The 19,110-nt window shown below is 49.5% G+C and overlaps 2 protein-coding genes across 5 annotated transcripts in view; both read left to right on the plus strand.

Annotated features, from left to right (window-relative positions):
* Positions 1-9,808, plus strand: part of AIFM3 (AIF family member 3) — a 49,664-nt gene extending 39,856 nt beyond the window's left edge. For 2 of the 4 annotated variants that reach the window (XM_088143834.1, XM_088143833.1), the window contains exons 17-22: positions 3,480-3,597; positions 4,716-4,814; positions 5,547-5,622; positions 6,429-6,533; positions 7,567-7,587; positions 9,103-9,808. In XM_088143834.1, coding sequence (XP_087999960.1) covers positions 3,480-3,597; positions 4,716-4,814; positions 5,547-5,622; positions 6,429-6,533; positions 7,567-7,587; positions 9,103-9,142 — 459 coding nt within the window. In that variant the 3' untranslated portion in view covers positions 9,143-9,808. The remainder of the gene's footprint in view (positions 1-3,479; positions 3,598-4,715; positions 4,815-5,546; positions 5,623-6,428; positions 6,534-7,566; positions 7,588-9,102) is intronic. The other 2 variants (XM_088143835.1, XM_088143836.1) reach the window with 2 other exon arrangements.
* Positions 9,809-14,188: 4,380 nt separating this feature from the next.
* LOC103053850 (transmembrane protein 17A-like) lies at positions 14,189-18,978 on the plus strand. Its single transcript, XM_007430541.2, has 3 exons — positions 14,189-15,395; positions 16,904-17,017; positions 18,582-18,978. The coding sequence occupies exons 1-3, from the start codon at positions 15,300-15,302 to the stop codon at positions 18,960-18,962; spliced, it is 591 nt and encodes a 196-aa protein (XP_007430603.2). The 5' UTR covers positions 14,189-15,299; the 3' UTR covers positions 18,963-18,978.
* Positions 18,979-19,110: the final 132 nt, after the last annotated feature.

Consider the following 19,110-nt stretch of genomic DNA (forward strand, 5'->3'; position numbering starts at 1 on the left):
TGGCAGCCTGTTCCACGACAATGCTTGAATAGCCAGGAAGTTCTTCCTGATATCTAACCTGGAACCGCATTGTAATTTTCACCCACTGGGTTCCACCTGGCTTCCCATTACTCACTCTCTAACTCAGCCTCCCACAACTGGTCAAATAATCCTGTTGTGTGAATATTCACCTCTTGCCCGGTGTCCTGTGCATAAGCTAACATCACCAGAAGGCTGTGCTGCACCCCATCCTGGGTTCGTAGCTGCTTCAGCGCTTTTCTAGGTGTGTTTTGGTATCTTGGCCTGGGTGCTACGTGACTTGACCAAGCTGATCTCAGAGGCTGTGGGAGTCCTGAGCGGGCTTCTTCTTTGCTCCCCTTCGTTGCTTATGTGCTTTGTGAACCAGGAGACTCCGTTTCACCGGGATTGCCTGTCAGTTGCTGCTTCTTTCAGCGCTTCTATGCACCCCCCTTGTGTGATCAATGACAGCGTCTAGCCCCCTCCTCTTCCATCCGCCTCTTTCTCGACTGCTTTTGACTTTTCCAAGTGTCAAGGTCTGACTTTTGTCTCTGCGTTGTGTCTCCAAAGCTGTGGTTTCATTCATGGTGCTTCCTGTGGGCAGCCTGGCTGTAGGGAGATGGGCGGTGAGAAATTTGAAATATAAATAAAAAGAAATAAAAACTTCATCTGCTCTGGAATTATTTCTCCTTCTTGGGCTCTAAGGTCTTCTCAAAAGTGTTCTCCAGCACCACAATTCAGAAGCGTCGAGTTTACTTCATTCAGCCTTCTCGGTGGGCCGACTTTCACAGCCATGTTAAGCTGGAGAACCATGGCTTGGCAACACGGATCTCAGTGGTCCAATGTGATGTCTCTGCACTGTAACAGATCTGTCAGTCTTTCTCCCAAGTGGCAGACATCCTTTTATTTCATGACTTCATTACCCCCGTGAATTCATTTCATTACCCCTGTAAATGTTGGAGCTTAATTTTTTTGACGCTGAGTAGCAGACGGGCTTTTGGCTTCTCTTGCACCTTCAGGTCTTTCTTCCTCATTCCCCACTATCCTCAGTATATCTGAGTGTGTGGGTGCTTCTTCAAGCTATTTTAATTCCAGTTTTTATTTCTTCGAGTTCAATGTTTCTCATTCTGTATGTAAGTTAAATAAATAAGGGGACACGATACAATCTTGGCACGCTCTTTCCCATCCTAACCGCTTAGTTGCTCCATATTCTGTTCTAACTATTGCTTGTTGTCATCACACAAATTCTTCAGTAGGCAGGGGACAGACTCAGGTTGTTTAAACAGCTACCCAGAGTTTCTGTTCTGCACAGGGAAAGGCTTTGTATAATCAATAAAGCAAAGACATTCTGGAGGAATTCATCGGGGGTTAGCAGTGTGATCTTAGGGACTTCTGCCTCTCCTGAACCCAGCTTACCCACCTGGGCCTGGTCATTCTGTGTGTCCTTGAAGTCTGAATCGGACAACCTCACTAGCATGTTAGGTGAGTGAAACTGATACTTTCAGCATCTTTGCGCCCTGCCCTTTTGGGTCTTGTTGCCAGCTAGAGCAAGCCCAGGATGCTTAATTTAAAAAAGGTTTATTAAAATGGTCCCTACACTCACAGCATCGGAGATTCACCCCCTTGATACACCGGAGTGAGTCTGGGTTGTGGGGAGGGCGCCTTTTATAGCCCTTCAGCCTCTCTCTCTCCTCCAGCCCTCATCCCTGGAGTTGCTTAGTTTAGGCATCAGCAAAGGAGGGTTACGTATTAATGAGGATTAAGTGTCTAACAGTATTAGCTGCCTACTAAGGCAAAAGAGGGAAATAATTATCTGATTGGGGTTAGAGCTCAGAGTTTGTTATCTTGCAGCTCGCAAGAGTAAACAGGAGGAGCCAGCTTGTCTAGGCAGCCTCTCTTCTGGGTGTTAATTAAGAAATGTGGGTCAATCACAGGACAGATATTGAAATATAAATCCCTGGGCCGCTGCCGTGTTGTCCGTATCTGCTTAGAAATAGCCTTTAGCTGCATTGTCTTGTATGATTTTAAACAGGCCTTCAACTCTTGCAGTTCGGTTGTGAGCAATATTTTCTAGGGCCCATTTTACTTCTTTATTTCTAGAATGTCTGGCTCTAGGGATAAAATCTTCATACTGATCAGAGATTTGGGGCTCTTTTTTACAGTTCACCTGTATGGTCCCCCATCTGTTCTTCATGCCTTTCCAGTATATCTTTGCCTTACTTTTTATTCTGTTCTTCTTTGCATAAAAGTTTCCCTTATACTTTTCTTAAATGAAATTCCTGCTCTTCCCCTTTGACTGCCACCCTCCATTTCTCCGCATTGCTTATGTAGATGTAACTCCTTTTCTCCTCTTGTTTTTCTCTGTGTTCAGCTGGGCACCTTTTCCTCTGCTCTGTTATTTTTGCTTTCCGCTTTTCTTCTGCTGTTTTCAAGGTATCAGACGCTTTGCCTTCTTCTGCTTTTGCGCACGGGATTTGCTTCATCTTTAAGGATGTCACGTAAATCTTCTTGTTAGCAGAAAAATGGACCTCTAAGGCTTAATCACCCAATGATGTATGGGAGATGTCAGATCAGTTTAGTCACAGCACGTGAATATTAGCAGATTCAGCCTCTGCAGTGAGAGCTTCTTCGTACAAATGTGGAGCTCCCAAGAGGAGGAGCAGGGCTGGGTTACCCTTTCCACTCTCCGTGTTTGCAGGAGGACAAGGAAGTTTTGCTCTCTTTCTTCAGAACCATTCCATTTACTTAGTCGTTTGTTTTACTTATACGGCTGCAAAACCAGAAGGCGTCAAGGGGGCATCTGTTAAAAACTCAAGCAAAACAAACAGTCAGAAAACAACAGGTATAAAAATTAAATGACGCTGGTGGGGGAGAGGCACCTAAAAGAACTTCCAGCTATTCCTCATCATCACTGTTTCTAGTCATCACTTGACTATTACTGCATTTTTTTAGAAGTTGGACAAATGGTCAGATTTATCTAAACTGCTGAAAAAGTTAAGAGAATTACTCTGTCTGGTTGCTTTGCCTGTCTTTGGCAACAATCTATTGATAGCCCATCTTCCTTCCTTCCTTCCTTCCTTCCTTCCTTCCTTCCTTCCTTCCTTCCTTCCTTCCTTCCTTCCTTCCTTCCTTCCTTCCTTCCTTCCTTCCTTCCTTCCTCCTCCCTCCCTCCCTTTTCATTTCCTCCCTTCCTTCCTTCCTTCCTTCCTTCCTTCCTTCCTTCCTTCCTTCCTTCCTTCCTTCCTTCCTTCCTTCCTTCCTTCCTTCCTTCCTCTCTCTCTCTCTCTCTCTCTTTCTTTCTTTCTTCCCTCCCTCCCTCCCTCCCTCCCTCCCTCTGTCCCGTTTCATTTCATTTCATTTCATTTCATTTCATTTCATTTCCCTCCCTCTTCCCTCCCTTCCTTCCTTCCTTCCTTCCACCGGTCCATGTGCCACCCTTGCAAGGTGTCCTCCCCAAACAGGGCTCTTCCTCTCCCTTCCAGATGATGCAGACCAACGTTCTGGGAGTTTTCGCTGCGGGAGACGTGGTCACCTTTCCCCTGGCGCTGAGAAATCATAAGAAGACCAATGTCCCCCACTGGCAGATGGCTCACATGCAGGGTGGGTATTCTTGCGGCCTTCTTTCTTGGAAGAAAAGGCTCCTAGTCCTGGGCTCCAGTCTTAGGAAATGGTGCAGGTCCCTGCAGCCTGTTTCGTTTGTCCCCGTAGTTTAGGCCAGTCAAGATATACTGGGTGGCAGAGGCCCAAATGCGACGGTGCTGATTCTTCTGCCCTTCCACGGCCTGCTGACCACAAGGAGCAGTGGGGTGTGGAGAGAATGGATTCTGCACCCCACCATCTCCATCAGCCTGCCTGCTCTTGCTGCGAGGGATGGCTCTTCTGGGGTCCCCTTCTTCAGCCTTCCTTCTCAGCCTCTCTGACTCTCCTCCTGGTTGGGTGTGGTTAGCTGGGTGCTCAGCTTTGCCCATCTCTATCATATTTTTCCTGTAAATAAACCTCCTTTCTGTCCTGGTTATAAAGCCTGCTTCACTCATCCTAGCTCAGGTCAGATGCGTCACACGCACACACGGAGTGCATCTACCTCCAGCAACAGCAGAGCAGAGAGGGGTATAGAGAAAGACAAGAGGGTGCCTACAGCCCCCTGATCACCTTCTCCTGATCTTGTATTGCTCTTGGTGCAGTGTAGGATTGCATTTGTCTCGTTTGCAGCTGCGTGACACTGTTGGCTCATGTTCAATGGGGGATCCATTCGGACACCCAGAGACTTTTCACACGTCCTGCTCTCCTCTAGGGTGCCCCTCATCCTAGACTCACGGCTTTGATTTTTTTTCTACCTGAGCGTAGGACTTTACATTTGTCCCTGTTTGTGAAGGAATGTAGAGCTGATCTTGGGGATAAGGAAGGTATGAGTGAACTGTTAAGGGAGGACTTTCAGAAAAAATTACTTGGTCCTGAGAAACAGGAAAACACAGGAAGGAAACTCCAAAGAGCTTGGTTTGGTTTATGGGGCAGGGAGAAAGTTGGACAGACCTTCAGGGTTCTGTTACTCTACAAGAGTAAAGAGCATTGCTAGAATCCTGCAGTGCCTGTTTCTTGACCCGGCCAACCTCGAAGGGCTTACACTATTGAAATAATGCATGAACATGAGTTTGGTGTGCGCTAGAAGAACCTTCTTCATGTTCCTGGCTGACGCCCATTGCTTCTCCATTACATTCCAGGGCGCATAGCAGCACTGAACATGTTGGCTCATGGGACAGAAATCAGCACAGTCCCTTACCTGTGGACCGCTATGTTTGGCAAGAGCATTCGCTATGCAGGTAAGGGAAGGGTTACCTAACAGGGTTAGGGTTAGGGTTAGGGTTAGGGTTAGGGTGTGTGCAGGGACCCGCTTCTTGGTTGTGTTAGTGGTTGGGTTTGATGTTCTCAGCAACTTTGTCTTTTAACTTTTGCAATGTTTGTGACTGTTTTTATTTTATTTTAATTCTGTTCACCGCCTGGAGCCACACATTGAGATGGGTGGCCATATAGATTGGATAAATAAAATAAAATAAATAAATAAATAAATAAGAACCCACCCAGGCAGAATGGCAACATCCAGTGCTAACCCATCTCTTCGTTGCAAAGCTGAGGGATTCTCGGAAGAAATGCAAAAGCCTTGTGTCTGTAAGCAATCCATGCTCTGGAACCAAGCCTGGATTTGGAGAGCTGGAGTGAGCATCTAGCTTAGGGTTCCTTAAAATGTGTCCTTCTCCATTCTTGGCCCAAAGGGAGCTAATTCTGCGCCTTGCGGGCTCATCTGCAGGTTGGAGCATAATTCTCCTTGTTTTCTCAGTTTTGCAATGCAGTGCTCCAAAAAAACGTGTGAAATGCATTTTAAAAATGCATATTTATTTCAGAATGCTTCTAAATACATTTATGCATGCATAGTATACGTTGTTTTCTCACAATACAGATTTTTATGCTTTTTTAAGAAACAAGATTGCAGATTAATACAGGAAAAAGTAAAAACTTAGTTCTTCCTATATATACATGTTGGTTTTCTTTTCTAGGCCACGGAGAAGGATTTGATGATGTGATTACTCGGGGAGACCTAGATGAACTTAAATTTGTAGCCTTTTACACTAAGTAAGTGCCCATGAAAAGCTTTAATTTATGAGCCGCCGTGACCTGTGGGCACAGTGGTTACTGTTCACCTATGGTAACTAAACGCAGCCGTTTGTATAATGCTTGATGATGTTACAGAAGCTGGCTGAATCTGTGCGATCAGTTTTAGCTTCAAAGAATAATAGAACTTCTTTTATTTCAGACCTTGGCCATGAAACGCTAGAAAAACATTTTAGAAGAAGCACAATAAGGACCGTTCCAGGCTGTCAGGATCCAAAAGGATCTTGCTAGACTTGAATATTAGGTCCTGTCCAACCCAGTGGTGGGACATGAAAGGTTCTGCGCTTAAATAGCAGCAACCAGGTGCCCAGCGACAAGAAGGCAGTCCCTGGCTTAGCTGTTGCACTGGCAGGAAGGATCTGGGTGTCCTGGCAGACCACAGATGTTCGCACGAGCCAGCAGTGTGCAGAAAGGGGTATCCCTGTAGCTCCTAGACAGCACCGTCTGCAGGGGGTGGGGTAGGTTAAAAAGCCATCTTGCCTTTTTTGACCACTCCCGACAGATGCCACTGCTGCTAGATTGCTCTTTGGGCTAATTATGTGTGCCATGCAAAGGTAACCAGTCAGGGTGTGTGTTCCATCCCGTTGCTGGTGGCTTCAGTTTGTTGTGTGAGCCCAGCGGGCATCCCCCTTGGCACCCAAGAGGAAAGTGCCTGGAGAAAGCACCTGGAGGTCCGCCTGGTCCCTCCCGCCTGGCAGGAGATGCTCCGTTGCCCTGGGGTGGCCATTCTGGCCTTCCCCCGCTGAGCCCTCGATCTCTTCTTCCAGGAGCGACGAGGTCCTTGCCGTGGCAAGCATGAACTATGACCCTCTGGTCTCCAAGGTGGCCGACGTCATGGGCGCCGGCAGGACGATCCGCAAGCGAGATGTGGAGTAAGTGAGCCAGAGCGGCTGCCTTCCTCCAACAGATGAACCCTGAGCGACGCCCCCCCCCCCGTAGCAAACACATTGGAGCAACTGCCGCCGACAGACACACGTGAGAGCTTCCCGTGGCTCTCGCTGTCCAGCTGAAGCGCAAACGCATCATTCCTGCCCCCTTAAACTGGGTTCTTGTATTTCTCTTTCGGTCTGGCAAAGGGCTCCCCACTTCCCTGCCGTGCGTTTGCCTCCCAGTTGGGATGACGGAGGTTCGAACGGCCGCTTGTTCTGCTTCTGAGTCCGAGGTGTCCTTGGGGGGCGGAGGGAGCATCAAAAAAGTCAAGCGGGCGGCCACAAGCATTCAGTCAAGCCCCCTGCGTAAAACGGGCTTTGATTGCACAGTCGTGGCTGCCATCTTGACTTCTTTGACATCCCCTGGGGATGCCTTGTCCTAAATCTAGGTCTAAACAATTCTAATGCGCAGAATGGATACAGACCGCAGAATCCTGCTCTTTTTGGCTCAGAACGGGGGCAAGGCAGCGTTTGGGGTGCCTCTTTTTATCGTCAGCTTTCTAGGGACTGACGAGCGGAGCCGCAGGGCCATTGTTCCCTGATTTTCAGTGTTGGCCGGTTTCCCCCTTTCCTGAAAGTCCCCTCTGGCTTCCTGCCTTCTTCACCCCCCACGGCTGTGGCAAATATTTGCATGAGAAAGAATTTGGGCATTGCAGGTTTGTTTGGCGGGGAGGGAGGAATACCAAAAGGGAGCTGGGACTATAGGTGGCTCCAGGGCACTCAGGCTGCCTCCCCCGGCTTAGAAAGTGGGTGATATTTCCATTTGGGGAATATAGTAAGAAACGTTTTACTCATTCCTTAGCGGTCGTTGCGTGCCAGAGGGATGGCAGAGCGAGGGCGACGGATGCTGCCGTTTCAGAAGCGAGAGAAGAGGGTTAGGCTGGGTAGGATTTCAATTTTTTTCCGGCACTGAGGAAGGTTACCCCGACTTACTCTCCCTTTCTCTCTCTTTCTCCTTTCGCTGCTGCAATTCCAGGCTCTTCGTCCGCTACGGCAAGTACGTATGCTTTAGTCAGTATCGTGGCCTTGCTCACGGCGTTTGAGGGGCTGCGCTCGGTTGAGAAGCTCTTGGGGTTTTCTCATTAGTGCAAAGGGAGAACCAGTTGCACAACTGCCCGGTTGTTAGATGATTAAGAAGAGCCTTGAGGCTGGTTTTGCGCAGAATTCGGGCTCCTCCAGGGGTCACCTGGGGGCAACAGGCAGACGCTTTCTGCCCCTGTGCTCCTGACCCTTCCATCCATCATCCATTTCTCTCTCTCTCTATCATCTCTCTCTATCATCTATGGCAGTGTTTCTCAACCTTGGCAACTTTCAGATGGGTGGACTTCAACTCCCAGAATTCCCCAGCCAGCTTTGCTGGCTGGGGAATTCTGGGAGTTGAAGTCCACCCATCTGAAAGTTGCCAAGGTTGAGAAACACTGATCTATGGTGTATTGCCCTGGGGTGTATACAGGATGTGATCGAAAAAGTCAAGATGCCACCCACAATGGTGTGATTGGAGGTGTGATGCACATAAAAACAGGTGGAGCTTCCATTCCACCCTCTGGCCACCATCCTGACTCTTTTTTAACCATACCCTGCGGACACCCCGTGCCTGTGATTCTGGAGATAGCAAACAGCCCTCAAGGCCAGGAGCTGTCAAGGAATATCAAGATGACCCTGGGGAAGCAGAGGATGAGCCGCCAAAGGAGGGGAAACGGCCTGGGAAGGTGGAGAGCATGAGGAAGACTCTCAAAGTAACCCCATCTCGATTCTGCTTGGTATAAGTGGGGGGCAGAGAGAAACTCTGAGAGGCTTTCCAGATTAAGGGCAGCCCTTCAAGGTAGACCAAGTCAGGAAACAGAATGGCAGGGATTCCAGAAATGTTTGCCCTTCCTTCCTTCCTTCCTTCCTTCCTTCCTTCCTTCCTTCCTTCCTTCCTTCCTTCCTTCCTTCCTTCCTTCCTTCCTTCCTTCCTTCCTTCCTTCCTTCCTTCCTTCCTTCCTTCCTTCCTTCCTTCCTTCCTTCCTTCCTTCCTTCCTTCCTTCCTTCCTTCCTTCCTTCCTTCCTTCCTTCCTTCCTTCCTTGCTCTTTATTGGCAGAGTCAATCACAGAAACTTGAAAGCCTGTTCAGGTATCTCTCCCTAACCATGAAAATTTTTTGTAGCTTTGGGCCAGTTATTCAATTTTAGCTCAACAGGAGAGATTGAAGGACAAAACAGCAGCCACGCTACCTTGGATTTCTGGAAGGAATTGATCTAAAGTGGATGAATAACGAAAGCCCATTCCTTCTTTTGGCCATGCCCAGGCACGCAACTACACAACTGATGCTTCCCCTGTAACCCCCTTTCTGCCCAAAAGGTTTCCCGGATTCCCTGAAGGGCCTTCAGCTATGCCAGGGGGCAAACATGGAGCAACCTGATGGAGGTTTTGGCTTAGCTGCCGGCTGGTTGATCTGCACAAAAATTGCCTGTTTTCTGCTGGGCCTCAGGGAGGCTGCAATGACCAGCTGCCTGTTTGGTCTTCCCTGCAGAACTGGAGACATGTCCTGGCTAACGGGAAAAGGCTCCTAAGGGCCTGGGAGCATCTGGTTCCACTTCGGGGACCTCCGCAGCGGCCACCTTCCTCCAGGCTCGGCAAGCCCAGCACCTTCCCTGTGAATCTTCTCCTGGCTCTTTTCTCCTCCGTCTCAAGGACCTCCACCGAAGCTCATCGGAGATGGACTTGCACTTCGGCTGCCGTGGGACGGTTGTAAAAGCTGCCAGGGTGGAGCTGAAGGAAAGGGGCCCCTTGGAACCACTGGGCTGGGGAGCTGTCCATGGAGGGGGCAGGAGCTGCCCGGGCAGAGGGCGGGGAAATGCACACGGCTTGCACTTTTCGCAGGCTGGCACATGGCCCAAAGAGTCAGCTGCCAAGGGTGCTTTGGAACAGGGCATAGCTTCCTTGGGATGCTGCCTGGCCCCCATCTTTGACAGCCCTTCCCCTTTCTCCCGAGGCGAGCCCTTCCCTGCTTTTTCCTGCAGCACCCTGCGCCAAAATGCCTGTTTGTCTTCTTGCGCCAATGGGAAGGTCCCTTGGACAACTGGAAATGAGAATGCGGCCTGAGCAGCTTCCTTTCCTTGCTCCACTGTGTCTGGACCATCCTTGGTCTGCTGGGATCACGGGAACCTGCACATCATTCCCCGGTTCCATCTCCCATTTTTCTTGCCAAACCTGGTGGCGCACTTTAGATTCAGGACCAAGTTTGTTCTGCAGAAATGCTGAAGCAGCGCGGAATTCTGCTCTCTGACCAATGCGGTTTCGTACTAATACCTAGAGAAGGATTGTCTTAGCTTTTAATTGAAAGTACATTTATCTTTTTAATTAAATCCAGCTTAGTTTTTATTCTGCTCCTGCGCATTTGTTGGAGTGCGGCCTCTTTGTCACGGAAAGGCCAAGACCAGTCCTGGCCAGAAAATGTTCTCCTTCTTCCTTCCACTACCCTTGATTCATGAATCTACACTGGGTAAACCGAGTCACCCTGATCCTGTTCACACTAGTGAAACGGTCACAGTGCAGTTGAAGCTCTGCCTGGTTTTTATGTGTGATGGGCAGAGCTTTGATTGCACTGATGTGGCCACCAACTTTCCATTTTTCACACGCCTTTGAGACACCCCTCTGGCTCTCCATTCCAGGTGCACAAATAGGAGGGTGGCTGGGCTGGCCCATTGTGGTCTCTCACGGCATCAGGCAGGCTTTCACAATCTCTCCACTTTTTAAAAACGTTCTTAATAAACTAAATATATACCACACATCTATGCATACACATTCGTCTCCAGGGCTTCTGTCTTGGTGGAAGTAGCGTAGCAGTTGCTGTGGTCTCAAAAGGGGCAGGAATTGGGAAGGGACAGAAAATTGGGTCCCTGCAGGCCAGCGATACTCACCACAGAGCTGAGCATTCACGCTGGACACAGGCAAAGAAGAGGAGGGTTTCCCAACTGACGTCTTCCACTCCTGTTGGACTACAACGTCCATTAAGCCCTGCATTCCTGGCTGAAACTGTGTTAGGTTGGGAAATGGGAGATGTAGTCCAAATGTTCCAGACTGAACTCGCTTGCTTCCTTCTGGCTGCATCCCAGCTTGATGATTCTATGGCAGGGTTCCTCAACCTTGGCAACCTTAAGACGGGTGGACTTCAACTCCCAGAATTCCCCAGCCAGCTTTGGGAGCTGGGGGTTGAAGTCCACCCATCTTAAGGTTGCCAAGGTTGAGGAACCCTGTTCTATGGGAAATGCATTCGGCCCCCAATGGCCTGAAGAGTGGATTTAGTCTACAGGTGGCGGGGATGCTGTGGCACAAGGAGGATGTGCCCGCTCCTATGGCTGCAGCCTGTGTCCCCCTCCCCTCCCTCCAGGCACTGGGCACCAGCCTCCAGGGCCCGTTGGGTTGGCGCTGCTGGATTGGCAGAACTCTGGGAGAGGGGAAGCTGCAGCAAGACCCCCTGGCAGAGTGGGAAGCCTTGTTCTTAAAAAAAAAGTGTTTGCCTTTATTCATTTTACTAAACAGAACAGAAAAAGGGAAATATTAGAAAAAGGAGAAAAACTATAAAAATATTATACATATGAGGGCTTCTCATGCATGTATATAGTATATGAAGTTTTACACAACAATTTCACATGGTGACGGTAAGTCAATATAATGGTCTGCCGTAATCTGCACCTGCACATGAAAAAGAGGCAGAGTTCTTGCTTTTTGGAAACTTAATGCAAACATGGCCACCATCACGGCCACCGTCTCGACTGTGGACATCCCCGCACCTCATTCATAAGTTGCCAGTAACATCAGGTCTCCAAACCACTGAGTAATTTGGAACCGTAAATGTGTCTTTCCAATGTTGAAGGGCTCCAACCCTAATCTTAACTCTACTTATGGCTAAAAACTTTGTCCTTCAACACTGGAAAGGACAGTGTATTTTTAATAGGGCTTTCAAAAAAAACAAAACAAAACAGGAGAGGAGAGGAGTGGTAGAAACAAGGCTGCTATGAAGGTTGACAACACGCAGTGGAAATGCAGCAATTCATGCACCACATTAAAGGGGAGCAGGGAAAATTGGCTTCGCGGCCAGGGCAGACGAGAGCTTTGCTGTCGGGATGGAGCAAGTAATGTTGGCACGCTTGTTTGCAAGAACACAGTCTGCCGACAAGCACGTTAAGCCGGTTGCCTGGATGTGCCTTGATGTAATCCCAGCAACTCTGTTTTGTAAGTGAAGATTTATAGCTTTTTCAATAAACCACAGTTAAACTGCAGTTTAGCATGATGTGTTGGCCAACCTGCAGCACTGAACTAGCCCAGCTTCCTTGGACCCTGTGCCCTTTCTCTTGGCACAGCCAGATCCTCTGCGAGTTTACATTAAGTTTCTAAAAAGCAAGTTCCGCTGGTGAATGGGACATGCCCAGAGGAGAAATCTGATGGGAGCTTTCTCTGCACCCTTCTTAAGGGAGAGCGAGCAGGAAAGCCACTGGCACTTCTTTGCCTCCTGCTCGTCCTCAGCTGCAGGGCAGGGGGCAAATGTTTTGCGCTGAGGAGCCTCCAGGAAAATATCTGCTCCCCAAAAACCTGAGATCCCCATCAACAGCTAGAAGTGTGCAATATCAGATGCACAACAGGGAGATTCATCTTCATTATTTTAATACATGCAAATGAAATCAAACGCAATGCTATTTTTATCCTGGCTCCATCTCCTTATTACTTTTGGGAATGTGGCCTATTAATCATTCCTGAGTCAATGGCAAAATTCCTCCTTTGCCATCCTCAACTGAAGGCTTTGTATGCTAAATTCTGGATTTCAGGCTCTACACAAAGTCTGAATTGGTTGGGACCTCCATCAACCAACCAACCAGCCAAGTCACCCACCCAACCCTCTTGGGAGGGGGTGACTTTTCCAACCCTCTAAGCAACCATTTGGGACTTTTGGGGGCGTATTTGTCATGAGGCTCACAAGACTGGCTGTGAGATAGCCCACTCTTCCATGTTTTGTAGCCCCTTGAAATCCGCTGTGGAAAGCTTTGCATCGCCTGATGGTCAGCTGAGACCACTTTTCAGTGCTCCACATGAGGGGCTAAAAAGGGAGCAGGTCAAGAGGCTGTTTGTAAGTTGGCAATGTCAGACTTGCTAAGGCCAGAAAAGCAGCATTGAAATGTTCTCCTTCTTCCTCTGTCCTATTTTGAGCACCACCAGATTAACCAACAGCCCATGGCTCGAATGACAGTTGGACAGCCTGGCCTGATAATGCGATTAAGCACAGCCATTCCCACTCTTATGTGTTCCAGCCGGGGGTGGGGGAGCGTGACAGGACAGGGGGGTGACAGAGTATGACCCTGCATCATGGGGGCTGCAACTTCCCTCTCGATCTCCAAAAGGTTTGGTGACTTTGGGTGACTCTCTCTCCAGCAACATCCAGGGCTAGGACGGCAGCATGGCTGAGATCTACCAGCCAGGTACCGGTGGGGGGGCTGGGCTGCCAAACAGCGCAGGAGGGACTCACACCCCATCCACATTGCAAGGAGGGACATCTGCTGCCTGAAGCACTCCTAGGTCCTGGTCTTGCCTCTCTGCCTGGTGCTGAAGGCAGCGACACCAGAAAGGCTGGAGGGTCCTGTGCTGGTTCAGAGGCTCAGGGTCTCAAGGGCTCCCCAGCTGAGAATGAGAAGAGAGGTGTCCCTGCTGCGAGAGACTGTGGGCAGGCTGGGAAAGGGATGAAGGGACAACCAAGAGGCAGAAGGAGAGTGGTCGGCAGCTTATCCAGATGCTGCTCTTGCGAACCAGTGGACTAAAAGCAATGGGATGAGACTGGCAGAAGAACAGATTTGCATTAGGGAAAGCAAGTCAGCTTCTGAGCATTGCCTTGTCCTTCAGCAGCTCACTGAAAAACGTAGCACTCGTTCCCTGGGAAAGTCCTTCATGGTCTTCACAGACCTGAAGGCAACGTTTGATTTGATTCCCAGCAGGGGTGTCTATGGAGAGGGGGTCGAAAAAGCCAAGGCGGTGACCACAACCATGTGATAAAAGTCCCATCCCCTTTTTACTTGCAATGCACATTAACAAGGGGCAGAGCTTCAACTGCATGATTGTGCCACCATTTGACTTTTCTTACTCCCTCCGGACACCCAGTTCCCAAGTGGGAAAAATGGACTGCCTCCTCCAGTGACCAACATCTTCTTCCTTTAATCACAACGTAGGTTTGATGTGGTGCTAGTTTCCTCCCGTGCCCATGGGGGGCGGGGTGTGGAGCTGCATTCTGGCATCCCTCCTCCCCAATGTTTGCATTCACTCTTTCGCGCAAGCCCTGCCAAGATCTGGGTTTCGTCCCCTTCTGTTGGCTGATGGACATCTTGCAGTTTGGCTATACGCAGAGGATGCAACTCCCCTCGCCACACCCCGCGTGGATCTGAGAAAGCGCCCTCGGTCCTTTTTGCAGAGAGTGTGGCTTCGTTGTCAGCCACGACAAGACTGAAGCAGTGACATTTGCACAAAGCGAAGGAGAACAATCCCCCGTGACCCAACTGACGAGCGGAGACCACACAGTCTGCTTGAGCCAGGTTTATTTGAACCGGCTGGGGACAGACCACAAGGTTCTGCCACTGAAGGGGGGTACAAACAAGCTTTATATAGTCATATAATAAATGCTGCCCGGTAATGATGTCAAACATCGATCATAACATGGGTTAGATTTTCTGCTTATACTGAGATAAGCAGAATAATAAAGTGGAGGTTGGCACTAGTCAGCTTTTGTGGTTAGTTACTTCCTAGTTCCCATTTAAAAACACAAGTGGTGATTTTAAGATAATCATGAGGCAGCCTCTGCAAATGCCTACGCAGGCTTACTTGAGGTCAGGGCCTTGGTAGTTCGGAGGTTTTGGTTCAGGTTATTTATTTAGGTCCTTCAAAGTCCTGTTACATAATGCCACTCTTTAGAAAACTGTTGGCATTTGCATCAACCAAACTGAATCATGCCAACATCTTGGCATCTTTTTTAATGCTTTGACATCCTGGAACAGCCATTTCTAAGCTCTATTCCCAGTCAGTGGGAGAGGGCAGGATGTCCTTTTCTGGCACTCATGTTTCCAGCTAGGATCCACAGAAAAAGTATCACTGCATCACTGATGATTTTGCACTTCAAATTCCAGCTGTTCTCACCAGCCACCATTTGATGACTTGGGGCTACCCTCATTTGCCAGTCAAAACTTGGTACAGCTCCTGGTCACCAAGGCCCACTGGGGCCCAAGTGGCGAAACCGGATCAAAGGGATGTGAAGGGACTGTCTCTGCTCTTTTAGCTTGGAATTGGTTGCAAATGTGGGTCCTAAGACAAAAACCCAAACTGTGGGATGTGCATCTTGTGTAAATCCCACCGTGCTCAAAAACCCTGCCTATTCATTTGATAGAACTTGAGATTATACTGTGACACGAGATGGCAGAATGTCAGGAAAACCTGGCTAAGGGTAAAAGCAGGTTGAGTGTGGGATCAAGGACCCAAAGAGGCTCTCCTTCCTTGGATGTGTCCAAGCAGAGGCTTCTCTGAGGGGCTTGGATTCAGATTCCTGCGCTGAACAAGGGGTTAGGCTGGAGAGCAAAAGGCTTCTTCCACTCCAGGATCCTAGGATTTAGAGGTCTGCCGCAAAATCAGAGGCCACCCAGGAACACGCTTTCTCACTGATGAGTGGTTTTTCTGTCCCGTGAAGGCCACCACCTGATGCTCTCCAGCCTGTCCCTACAGATGCTGCTCTATTTCAACGCCTTCTACTTCCCCTTCTGGTGTCTGTCGGAGGTGATTATGCTGGAGCTGAAGGTAAAGTGCCCCTGGGAGAGCTGTTTAGGGTCCTCCCCCTGCCTGGGATGGTGGAAAGGATGCTTTTCAGCCCGCTCTATGACCAGAGTCCAGAAACAGGGCTCGTAGCTGGAGGGCTCCTGGAGGTGGAGCTGCACCGGGGCAGAGTCTCCTCAAAAACCTGTGCAACGTTCCTTTTAGCTGCAACGCATGGTCCAGTGAGCGGGGGGCTCATATCACACGTCGCTGAACTAGAACCCTTTGCCCCAGCTGGCATGGCCGAGAGCAGCGAGATGGGAAATTGAGCTTCAGGAACGTCTGGAGGACCCAGGGTCCCTTCCCTGAGTACACAGACTGTTATGAAGTCTGCACAGCAACACACTTTTTGTTGCTCAGAGGGCAAACCTAGAACAAGGGATGGAAGGAGCAGAGCTGACCATCAAGGGAAACACCCCTTGGCCACCAAGGAAAGGAGGCAGGGACTTCACCTCCGGGGAAGGTGGCGGGCACAGCTGGACAACCTTCTCTCTGGGATGCTGCTGTTCCAGGCTTCTGCACAGCAGATCTTGCACCAAGCAGGGGCTAGAGTAGAGAGCCCCCAGTTCTATGGCTGCTTTCTGACCAGACATTGACCATGTCAGATCAAGACTAGGCAGCTGTATTTGCTGCTTACCTTAATCTTGGTTTCTTGTAGATTAGTATATTAGGAGAAGCCAGAAGGTGGGTTAATTTAAATGCATTGCACAGACATAGTCCCTGATACTATAATCTGCAAGAGATTTAGAAGGTATTGCAAAGCAACCAGGGGCTGTTCCTCTTGGAATCCGTCTTCCTGAGGACTTCAGGAAAACCAAATCTCATCAGCCACCAAGCCGTTATGCTGAGAGCTTTGGGGCCCTCAAAAGCGTTGGGTTCTCACTACACTTTTAGCTGGGTCAAGAGAAGGGTCATTGACTCATAGGAACATGAAAAGCCATCATGAGACAGAAGGGCGCCATCTTACCTTCAAACACCCCTGTGTCCTGGAAGAAAGGGTTAATTTAGGGCTCAAATTGGGTCTAGAGGAGACCAGAACTCCCTACAACCCATCTCTGGCGGCTTCATACTCTATTTTATTTTACTTTCTTAAAAATGTAAAGAGAACATATTTTAAGAGGTGGCTAGTCAGCCAAGGATGGCTGCTCTTGATACAATAAGGGCAGCATTCATCATTGCAGTACTAGAAAGGGGGGAAGTAGCACCAGGCCGAGTCAAGTGTGTTGTGTGAATGCAGCCAGTGAGCCTAGCCTGGATTGCTGTTGAATTGCAGCCAGAGGATGCTGCAGCTCTGGAGATGAGTCTTTCCCAGCCTCCCTTCGAGATGCAGGCATTGGACCTGCGGTGTACCAGGTGTGTGGGCCTACTCCCCTTTTCTTGGCAGGTGAGGACCCTTACCCGGTGACATCTCAAGCTAGTGGAAAGGGATAGGAGCAGCTTAGCAGGAGGGGCCCTTGGAAGATCCCCCCCCATCTCTTTTTATGCCTCTACAGTTTAGCCTGCTGCCCACTTACTATCAGTTCCTGCTGGTTGCTGCATACCTGGCCCTTGTCGGGGCTGAATCCGTGCGCCTCTACCTCGGATACGCTGGGAATTTGCAAGAAAAGGTAAGAAACGGCAGGAGAGCCAGCTGCCATCCTTATCTTTCATTTCTTAAAGAAGGTTCTCATGGCACCTTAGAGACTCCCGCATGTTCTCATACGCTTTCATGGATCCTGGGGGTGGGGGAGGCAAAAAGTCAAGATGGTGGCCACAACCACGCCATCGGGGCCCCAACCTCTACGGCTCATAAGAAGGAGTGGGGCCGCCATCTTGGCCTTTTTGACTCTCTTCTGAGGGACCCCAGTTCATTTTCTTCAGATCTACAGAATGAGATCTGGACTTCTAGAGAACCCTTCAAGAGCGATTAACCATCCTCTTAAATTACCCTCAAAAAATTGAAACTTGGGGGTGGGTGGGAAGAGGCTTACCTGGGATGAAGCTGAGGCTTGACAAAATATGGGGGCCTCTTTCTAGAATATTTCTGTTACCCAAACTGAAATATCTCGCCATTTAAAGCCAAAAGGAACTTCTCCAGAGGTGCATCTGGATGCTCTCTGGATGTAGGGTATCTGCAGGGGTGGTCACAAAAGTCAAGATGGCAGCTGTGATGGTGTGCGATCAAAGCTGATTTTTATGTGCATCGCACGAGACACACATAAAAAGCAGGAGGAGCTTTGACTGCACTGTCATGGTCACCCTCTTGACTTTTTTGACCACCCCTGTAGACACCCCATTAAAGGGCATGTCAGTATTTCCAGAGCAGATGAAAGGCAAGGGAAGGGATGCCCAGCATTGTCTGAAGGCAGCAAACGGGGTCAAGGCCTTCATTGCCTGGAGGAAGAGATTTCCACTCATCCTCCTCGAAGGGTGGACTCCCCCCACCCACCCTGGCAGCAAAATGGCTCTCCTTCTTCTGCAGGCTTGTAAAAGGTGAGGAGGGAGTGTGGGTGCTTCTCTGCTGGCATTTTCACTCACTTATAAATGTTGAAACAGATGCAAAATTCCACATTTCTAATATTGCTGGTGGACGTTTTGGGGGCAAACCTGCAGTTCCGATTCGAATGTCCATTTTGATCTCAAAACGCAAATCCCTGAAGAGTGGTGGGGGCTCCTAACTATGACGTTCTGGCTTACCTGTGAGGGCTTGCCAAGCCTCAAACACCAAAATGCAAGGTGCTGTTCTAAGCCAGTTTGCAGATACAGTTAGGCATTGTTGCCAAGTATCGACCACTGAAATTAAATGGTTTGGGGTGCCTGAAGCAGCCAGCCTTGAATGAAGTAGAAGTGGCTGCAGGGATGTCTCCTGGGGCAGCCGCACACGTCATAAAGGGGCAGAGCTTTGATTGCACAGGCAAGGCTGCCATCTTACCTTCTTTGACCCTCCCTGCGGATACCCCTGAGAGGTGTCAAATATCTGGTGAATTTTCAAAGCACGTTCAATTAACCTGAAATATTGAGTCACAGAAGACATTAAGAGGAGCAGATTTGGTTTTAAGGCAAGGTTGGCTGCACGGGTGCAGCAAGGGTGCCCAGAGGCTTCTGAGATTCAGTTTGAGATGAATTTAGGGGCCCTGCCAGTCCCCGAAAGGTCAACACTGCATGGAACCATTCCCCACGTGGCTCCCACAGGTACCAGAGCTGGCTGGGTTCCTCCTCCTGTCCTTCCTAATCGAGATGCCTGTCCTGCTGTTCATCCTGACGGACAATCACGTGATCCAGGTGCCTCTGGAAATGGCCGTGCACGGGGTCCTCCTCTCCTTCCTCACCTCGGAGATCCTGGCAGCTTCCTTTGCCCTCAAAGTCATGGCCAAGCACCTGGCCACGCAGTTCTACCTGATGCAGTTCAAAGAGCGGCCAGACAGAGTTAGGCACCAGGAGCTACGTGGGGGAAACCAGACCTCCGTCAGCTCTGAACCTGCCCCACGTTCCATCCAGTGGCACCGGCAGTCCACTTCCTGCAGTAAAGGCGAGTCCCTGCGAGCCGGAGAGAAACAGAGCCTCTGGAAATGAGAGGTCAGGCCAGAACTAAAATGGACTTTGGACCAGGGACGGGATGGACTCTGTTAATGTCGGTTTCTCTCGGTTTCTTCTTCTGGTCAAGTCTGTTAGTTTTGGTTTTGCTAGTTTTTCATTTCTGCAAATCCAACATTTGGGGTTC

The sequence above is a fragment of the Python bivittatus genome, unplaced genomic scaffold, assembly GCF_059951505.1.
Source record: "Python bivittatus isolate LINGU-HERP-01145 unplaced genomic scaffold, Pbiv_v1 ctg000390_np1212, whole genome shotgun sequence".
In the NCBI taxonomy this organism is placed as follows: Eukaryota; Metazoa; Chordata; class Lepidosauria; order Squamata; family Pythonidae; genus Python; species Python bivittatus.